Here is a 9,705-nt window from a genome sequence, read left to right as displayed (position 1 = left end):
CAGAGAATAACATAAAAGACATGTTGTGCTCGTCTGTAGAGCTGCAACTAACAATTATTTTCATTATCAATTAATCCGTCGATTATTTTCTAGATTAATGGATTAAGTGTTTAGTCAATGAACTGTTAAAAAATAGTGGAAAAATTGCATTAACAATTTCTTAGAGCCGTCAGTGATGCCTTCAATCTGCTTGTTTTGTTCAACTAACGGTCTAAAACCTTAAGTTATTCAATTTACTGTCAAATATGACAATGACAAAAAAATCATCACATTTATGAAGCTGGAACAAGAACATAGTCGCCATTTTACTTGAGAAATGACTAAAATGATCAATCGATTATCAAAATAGTTGCTGATTAATTCTCTATCCATCGACTAATCATTGCACCTCTACTTGACACTGTTATTACGCTTATTAACAGGCCCGACACACTCTGCTCAGTTTTCTAGTGTATCACAAGGTTAACACACAATGAGAAAAACACAAAACACTTTCAACCTTTCTTTTTTTTTTTTCAAACTCCACACAGCATTTCTGAACACAGGAGCTGTAAAACATCAGAGCTCCGACCTTCTGACCTCTAGAATTGGCTTCAACCTCCCCCCAACCCATGACTCTGCAGACACAGTATGAGCAGTTGGGAACGGATGAAAGTCTCATTTATGGATTTATGATTAAAGAGTACAAATATCATCAGTGAATCATTAACTCTGGATTTCACCTTTCAGAACTAACACCTACAAAATCAATCAATTATCAAATTATCTGAAGGGACCAAGAAAAAAGTGTTTAAGTGTGGTATTTACCATTATTCTAAGTTATCTTTGAGGAAACCTCTCTCCTCAAATCACTCTTCTTTTTAAACTAAACTGGATGATCAGCCTGTTGTCAATCTCTTATATGGATTTTTTTTTCTCTCCCTCTCAAGATCACATGCACTTTGTTCACAAAGGGAAAACCTCTCATAATGAAATTCTCAGATTCAAAGCAGATTCACATAAAACAAAACTACATTCTCATTTATATGTGATTTAACACAAAAACACCAGATGTGCTTATGTGATAGGAGTGTTTAAAGCAGCAACAGGTGTTATGATGACAGATTTATACAGATTCATATATAATAACTAAAATCACACAGTAAGTCATTTTATATCATATCATTTATTTAGAATAGAAGAAGCACAAACATATTTACATTCACATATACAGTAGCATACAATACTTTTTTTTTTTTTTTAGAATTACACAATTCTTCGAAGTATACAGTCTGTACAAGGTTAAAGTGACATTTTTCGTTTTACAGTGTGGAAACGATACAGCGGAAACAATGTGTCCACATCCCTTTTACTGTTGTTTCTTTTCACCTGAGCTGGTGAGATGTGATGCAAAAAAACAAAAACAAAAAAAAAAAAAACACAAAATGTATAGAAAATATTTCTTTTGTCTCACATTTGTGGTGACATGTGACAGTTAAGATCTAAAGATTACACAGAGAGGCTTTAAAATTGTAAAAATCTTGATCTCTTTTAGTATATTTCAGCTCTCCAGAATACAGACATGTCATTAAAACATCCTCCTGCTGGATTTCTGATCACATGATGGCCAAAGAAACAAGCAAAATAAGGCAACATGTTGAAATGTCTTTGCCAGATGCTTTTATTATCACATCCCCTTGTTGATTTCCTGTAATGAGGGCCTGTTTTATAAAGGAGCTCTTTACTTCTCCACTACAGCTCTAATCTAAAGTGCAACGTTGTTTTGCTCGACTGTCCCTCCCGTGTTTCTGTCATCATAGCACCATAGTGGGGATGTGGTGCACCAGGGGCATCTGGTGCTGGTGGGGCATAGCCGTCATCTGTGGGGGAGGAGGGGACACTTGGGAGGTCACGTCGGTCACGGTCACCGCAGGTTTGTGCCGTGCGCTCTTCTGGTGCGCCCTGAGGCCCGCCAGCTGGGAGTAGGCGCTCTGGCAGACTTGACACTTGTAGGGTCGCTCGCCGGTGTGCAGCCGGACGTGGTTCCGGAGCGTGGATGACTGGCTGAAGCGGCGGTTGCAGAAGCGGCAGACGAAGGGCTTGTCCAGAGTGTGGATGCGCATGTGGGAGCGGAGGTTGCTGCGGGAGTTGAAGCCTCGGTGGCAGATGACGCAGCGCATGCGGCCGGAGCTAGTAGTGGTGGTGGAGGTGGAGGAGGAGGAGGAAGGGGAGCACAAGGAAGAGCCGTCACAGGGGTGGGATTCATCTAGGAGAGGAGACAGGGAGGAGGAAGATGAGTTAATGTTTGCCTCAGATGGATGCTGCAGCCCAGAGATGAACCATAATGAAGTAAAACTGGCTTAGACATCCACAGACAAAAATGAAGCCACTTGCAACTTCTAACAGTCATCAATAAAATGTCTCACCATTCCTGTTTTTCTTCAGGTGTTCTTCATCTGTTCCTGGAACTCCAGGGATCCCCAGGAATGTGTTGTGGGTGTTTCCGTACCAGACAAGAAGCTCCTGGTCTGGTGGGATAGTCTGAGGCAGAGAGGAGGACAAAGGTCAGTTCATCCATATGTTTTTTTTTTCCATTTTTGCTGCTACGTGAGCAACCTGACATCAACTCAGAAATCACACATACGATCCTCATTTTAGCCAACAGGCGGCGCTGTTCTAAAGGACATGAACATGCTTGGTGGCCTCCGACAGGCCTAAAATCCTGCAGAAGCGCTCAAGGCCCATGAATTTTTCCAGCTGCTGAACAGAAACAGACTTAATGTTAAAACTCACCTCTACAGCCTTGTAGAAGATGCTGCTGCCGATCTGCACCACCTCCAGGTTTTGCTCCTGCTCGTTGCGGGCGCACTTTATGTAGGTCATCCAGCTGCGCTGGTCCTCCTGGCTGGCATCGATGAAGTAGCGCACTGTGCCGTCTTCATTGAACACCTGAGCGCACACAAGAACAAGAAAACCCGGTTCAGAGGAAGCTATAAAAGTCTGATTAATACAGACCACACGAGCTCATATTCATCAACTCAGACCTTTTCTCGCAAGACTGAATAAATGAGGTCTGGTCTACTTTATTAGTCTTACCTCCCACATGAGGTTGTTATTCTTGAGCAGGTCGACGTGTTCCGGGGACAGGACTCTCCCTGTGAAAGGGCCCATCTCGGTCCCCGCTTTGATCCAGGTCTTTGAGAAGATGCCTAGACCTTCTCCAGGAATCGAGCTTTGAGCGATTATCACTTCACTGGGCAGCACCAGGCTGGACAACTTCTGCACCTCTGCAGGAAAAAGAAAGAAAAAAAAGAAGACACGTGAGCATGCAAAATGGAAATTAAAACACTGACTGCGCAATTTAGATTTATAAACACAGACTGCGTATAAATGTCTTCAAATTGAAACTGAATATAAATGTAATTCAGATAATGCAAAGAATCTAAATTTTGGGATCAAAGTTTGTTCAGCAGGATGCCAAAGCTTCTCATGAAACAGGATTGCTGGAAAAGTCCTGAAAGCAGCAAATGGACTGGATCTTATTTTAGTCACGAAATATTAAGCTACACTTTATCCTCCGTTTAATTCGATTATCTGGCTGAATTGAAAGTTTTTGTTGTGCAGAGAAACCCCCTCGGAAAGCATTTTCATCCGCATCAGAAAGGGGGGAAAAAAGGAAAAAAAAATCTTGCGCTTCTTTAATGTCAAAATCAAAGATTTTTTTTAAATGTGAGGCTGCGAAAAGCCCGGCCGAATAGGGGTTAAATGGTCCTCTATTGCCCAGGGTCCAGCAATTTGTCATGCTTCAGATGTGATATTCATTAAACTTTACTGGAAAAGAAACGGCTAATTCCAAATTCATTATCCTTTTAAGAACTTTGTAGCAATAAATTTGCGCTGAATGAAACGAGGACTTGTTTAAAAGACTCAGGAATTTCTGCAACAAAAAAATGGAAAGGCGATTAGATGGTTGACATGCAATGAATAGCATTAGATTTAGCCTCCACGGTGCATTATGCGAGGAACAGCAAATCTTTTAAGGAGAGAGAAAGAGAAAAGCTCCGGAGCCCCATAGCTGCCAAGAGAGGAAAAGAGACTGTCCGGAGATTGATGAATGCGGGATAAAAACCCGGGACATCTCAAAGAAAGGAAACCTTTCTCTCCGCAAGGTTTAAGTGGAAACTTTCCCAGGTCAAGCACAAAGTTAACCAAATGAATTTAATGCCCCGCGTCTTTCAATCAGCAGCAGTTACACGCCTAACAAGCCTCCAAACGCGAGGTCTCAAAGCTCTGAAAGGGTTAATGCGTTAAATGGATCGAAATAAAAGCAGTAAAAATGAGGAGAAGATGCAGCAAAACAGCAACAAGTTCTCAACGTTTGGAAATAAAATGTTTGACGAGCACAGAAAAAGTTCTTTAAGTGTCTTGGACAGGATGTGGGATTTTCTCGAAATTAAATTGGAGACAAAACGCACAAATTTAGCTATCAGAAAGGGAAAAAATGACATTTTTCCTCTTGGATTAAACAGATTTGTAGATCCAATGTAAGCACGACTTTGATAAAGATGTATTTATTTTGTTAAAACTGGAATAAAATCATAATTAAAGTACTATAAAAGACGCGTTTTTACGCAAATGTGGTTTAAATGAAACACTGGAAATCACTAAAATTAGGCTGCAATAACAAAAATTTAAATTCTCCAAGCGTGCGCAACAATATGATTAACTTAACTAAATAAAGTAGTCCCTCAGTAAAGCAGCTGTGAGCCCGCAGGTGAGCTTACCTCCAGTGAAGGACTGAGCCAGCACTTCGGCGGTGAAGGCGGTCTTGGGGCTGCAGCCGCTCTGCCGCTCCTCCGCCAGGTGTTCGCCCAGCACGTTCCTCCACCTGCCGTACAGGAAGCTGTGCAGGATGTCCGAGGTGATCACGTCTGACAGCGAGCGGCTCGGACACTTAAATCCAGACTTGAGAGCCAAAGCGTCGGCGGGCAGCACGGAGCCCATGTTGCAATACGAGAAAAAAAGGGGGGGAAAAAGGAAGAAAGAAAGAAGAAGAGAAGAGGGGAAAATCCCTGAAAATGATATCAGCGGCGCAGCTGCAAGTGGAAAAAGAAGAAGAAGAAGAAGAAGAAGAAGTAGTGGACACGCAGAGCTGCTCCTCCGTCTCCAGACTCCTCCAGACTGTCTGTGCGTAAAGCTGCCCTGCCTGGCTGTGAGGGTCCCTTTATATAAGTGGCTAGTGTGACCCCTGTCTAATTACTTATTAATGACACACCCCTCACCGTGTGGACCTGCCTGCTGCACCAACAAACCAGCAGCGCTATTTAAAAAAAAAAAAAAAAAAAAAAAAAAAAGACAAGAGAGAGAGAAGAGAGAGAGAGACCAAAACTTTTATCCTACTTTAATTATCTGCACATGACATTAAAGTCAGTCAAAAATGTGTTTTTTGGTTACTCACTGTGCAGAATGATGCATATATGTACACCTTAAATCTGTTAAATCTGAGTTTCAAGTCGTGCATGATTCATGACATCACAACTTTTTTAAAAAGGATTTTAAGGATGTTTTTAACAAGCTAATTGAACATTTTTGTAGGGGAAAAAACATATTAAGCGCAGTTTATTATTCCAATCAGATGATTTTTATATGATTTAATACATGTCTGGAGGGAGTATTTAAATTAATTTAACATTTCTTTGCGAAGCTGTAAATGCTGAATGGCTAAAAATGGCAACACGTGCTTAAAATACGGCCTATTTTTAATGAAAAACCTGAAAAATGGCAAAAAAGCCTATGAGAATTGTACAAAAACTATTAGATTGTAGCGTTTAATAATTAAAGTAGCAGTCTAGATGTTATGAGAGTGAATTAATGCATTTCTGTTTTTTAAAAAAAATGTGCTTAAGTCACGTGATCCGGAGTGTTTAAAAAAAAAAAGGACTAAAAACCATCGCTGTCAGCTGAAGTGATAAGTTGTTTTTTGAGTGTTTCTGTGCGCAGAAGTGGGTCATTGAGTCTGGGAGTTGCTCTCCCATTTTTTTCTCAGGCATTTCGTATTCATGCGGTGGTAATATTAAATTTTTGTGTGTGTGTGTGTGTGTGTGAGGAGTTAGAGCGGGAATAACAAGAATGGAAACAAGCTTTTTTCTCTCTCTCTCTCCGCAGCATTGTTCGCATGCAAAAAATGCAAAGCTGCTTTGACGTGCAGGCTCACTTTTTCAAGCCCTTGTTGAGGTAAGCGGTTTAATATTCATGGATGTTCAGAGACCCCCCCCCTCCCTCCTCCCCCCTCCTCCTCCCCTCCTCACCCTTCCCTCCTCACCTCCCGCCCCCCCCCACCTCCTCGGTATTGTGACAACGTTTAGATGAGTATATACGACCCCTTCTTTTCTTCTCGCTCCTCCTGTGTTTTTTCCTCTCTCGCCTATTTTTCGGGCTTGATGGACTGCGGCTAAATGGGCAGTTTTCCTTCTTTTCCAGCAGAGAGGACATCTTTATTCCATCCCCGGCTCACAGGTTTCCTATTCAGCTCCCCTCCAAGTAATGTCAGGGCCCTGAAAAGTGCTGCAAATCAATCTTTCATGGTGTTTTGAGGGCAATTTGACATCCATGCACTCCTCTTTTCACTGCAACAACTACAAGGGGATTGTCCGAGAAAAAAAAAAATGGGCAAGTTGTGCACTCTCTCTTCTTCTTTCTCTCTCTCTCTGTTTCTGGACGAATATGGACTGTGGCAATGTAATGGGAAAGAAGATATGGCAACTAGATACAATAGAGGAGAGTTTTTTCTTTCTTTTGAACAGCAGAGATAGTGAAGAGAGAAAAAAAAGGCAAGGTGAGTGACAGGGCACGAAAAAAGATTACTGTGTAACAGCTGCTTTTTATGAGCGGGCCCCTCCTACATTTGTCTCCTTTTCCCAGATGAAATTTCTCTGCGCTTTTCAATGGGATTCTTTCTCATCTAGATTGATTTACATTTATAGCATTCATCGCACAAATCCGAGGTAAATGGCGGGGACAGGGGGGTGGGGCCGCTCTTTATTAAAGAGGAATTAAATGAATTGAATTGGGGTAACGCATGGATTTGATTTGCTTATTTATGCATTAACCTATGGCATTATGTGGAGCTGGTAAAGCCTCGGGCATGTCAGCAATAGCAAATCATCCTGCTTAGCTGTGCCATTGTAAAACAATTTACGCCATTATTCTGTCCATTTAAAGCTTATCAATTTAATGTGGATGATTGACAATTATTGCACAAAGAGTGAGGTAATTGTTTTATTTCAAAGAGCCGGTGGGAAACCTATCAAAGAAAAGCGTTTGTGTTGCGGATAAGAGGCAGAAAAAAAGAGAGGAGAAAATAGACTCGATCGTGTAATGAAAAGTAATAAATGTGAGCGTTTAAATTTTAATGAGAAAATTGTGTTTAAAAAAGGAAGAATTTGCTTGAAAATGTTGCATTTATGTTTATGTAAAAAATAAGAATTTGTTGCCACCTGCTAAAAAAAAAAAAAAGTAGTTCCTTGCTAAAATATTCCCAGTCAGATTAAGAAACTCAGACTCTCGGGCCTGCTGCTGCACACACACACACACACACACACACACACACACACACACACACACACACACACACACACACACTCACTCTCTCTCTCTCTCTCTCTCTCTCTCCCTCTCTCTCTCACACACACACACATACACACACACACACACACACACACACACACACACACACACACACACACACACACACACACACAGAAAAAGAGAGAGATAGTCTCCTGGGATCCTCCGCAGGGCCATTAAAAACAGATTAAGGTAGCTGCCTCAGTGTGATGGATACTGAAGATCCGCTTATCTGCTGCAGAGGTGAGAGAGGTGCAGTCCCTCCTCCTCTTCCTCCTCCTCTTCTTCCTCCTCCTCCTCCTCCTGATGGACAGGAAAGAGGGAGTCAGGACACCTGCTTGATGTGGAGGTGTAGGGAGTGTTTTCTTCTTTATTTGGGGTCCACACACACACACACACACACAACAAAAACATAACACAGGCCTGTAAAACAAGACATATAAATCATGCAACAAGTCTCAATAAAAACAGGTTCAAGACAAGTAAAAGTTAAGTAAAAAAAAAAGTTAAAAATCACAACATATCAAAATTGTATATATGTCTGTTTTAATGTATTCAGCAGGTGAAATGTTTTTTAAATTGTTTAGGCCTTCACTTATCGGCTAAAACATTCAGATAAATGGGAGAACAGGCAGTGAAACAATGATTTAAACATCATTAAACATTCATGTATACAAATATACTACATCAGATTACGTCAGATTCAATGTGTTTTCCCCTCTTTAGACACTAAATTACATGAAAAGACAATTCAAACAGATCAATAAGGCTCAATGATTCTTGAATGAGGATTAAGACACAACCAGTGGTGAAAGACACACTCAGATCTTTTTCTTAAAGTATGATGTAAAATATTCCATTACAAGTAAAAGTCCTGCATTTATGATTTCACGTCAGTACTTTCACTTAAAGTATCAAAATGCATAATCTCTTTTCTTCATGTTTATTATTATATTATTGGGTTTTTTTTTATTTATAGAGTCTTTAAGTATAATTTTACTGTTGTATCTGGTCCAGATGGAGCAACTTTTATCTGTTTTTTACTGTTACTATTAGTTTAATCTATAACAATGGCAGTGGTGGAATGTAACAAAGTACATTTACTCACATACAATTTTGACATACTTGTACTTCACTTGAGTATTTTCATTTTATGCTATTTTGTACTTCTACTCCACTACATTTCAGAGGGAAATATTTACCCCACTAGATTTATTTCACAGCTATAGTTGCTTCTCAGATCAAGACTCAGGAGAACTTTATTGTCAACTCATCCACAAATTAATTTTCAGTTTCAATGATGCTACATTTAATATTTCAGCAGTGCAAACAGATTTCATGACTAAAACAGATCATTAATATTTGTAATTAATATTTCCCTTTGTAGAGATCTGTTTTCACTTTGACAATGAAAGGGTCTTTTTATGTTTTCAGTGTCAAAACCCCTCAACAAATCTCTTTTGATTTAATGTAGTAAAACAATAAAACATGAAAAATCCAAAGAGGAGTGAATTTTTTTTTACAGATACAGTATATCTGTATATAAATATGGACATTTTGCATTATAAGTACTTTTACTTTTAAGACTTTAAGTACATTTTGCAACTGTGTACTTTTATCTAAATAAGATTTTGAATGCAAGACTTTTACTTGCAATGAGTATTTTTATACTGTGATATTGCTACTTTTATTTAAGTAAAAGATTTCGATACGTTATTCACCTCTGAGCAGTGCAACATATCCTTTAAGCTTGCATGAGTAAAATCGCTGTTTGCAAAGCAACTATAGCTGAAAAATAAATCAAGTGGAGTAAAAAAGTCAGACGTAGGAGAGTAAAAGTGTAAAGTAGCAGAAAATGCAAATACTGAAAGTCAATATACTTTCCAACACTGGACACAACACACATCCAACAGAAACTGCAGAATATACTTTAAATGATCTGAATATGAGTATTATATGTACAAGATAACCAAAAAAACTGACAATCAAATGTACATTATTGTCCTGCAACAACTTTTTAAAGATTTTATCGCTCCAGAGAAGAGATGTTGAAGTTTTTGGTAATTTTTTAAGTCATAGATTGTGGAAGGTTTGTATTTG

The 9,705-nt window shown here is 39.6% G+C and overlaps 1 protein-coding gene across 1 annotated transcript; it reads right to left on the bottom strand.

Moving 5' to 3' along the window:
• Positions 1-1,190: 1,190 nt before the first annotated feature.
• Positions 1,191-5,261, bottom strand: LOC122968377 (PR domain zinc finger protein 12-like). The gene is made up of 5 exons (XM_044333555.1): positions 4,764-5,261; positions 3,076-3,266; positions 2,773-2,928; positions 2,406-2,520; positions 1,191-2,245 (listed from the first exon to the last, which is right to left on the bottom strand). The coding sequence occupies exons 1-5, from the start codon at positions 4,981-4,983 to the stop codon at positions 1,794-1,796; spliced, it is 1,134 nt and encodes a 377-aa protein (XP_044189490.1). The 5' UTR covers positions 4,984-5,261; the 3' UTR covers positions 1,191-1,793.
• Positions 5,262-9,705: the final 4,444 nt, after the last annotated feature.

Source organism: Thunnus albacares, chromosome 18 (assembly GCF_914725855.1).
Source record: "Thunnus albacares chromosome 18, fThuAlb1.1, whole genome shotgun sequence".
Classification (NCBI taxonomy): Eukaryota; Metazoa; Chordata; class Actinopteri; order Scombriformes; family Scombridae; genus Thunnus; species Thunnus albacares.
This window is presented reverse-complemented; position numbering and strand designations above follow the sequence as displayed.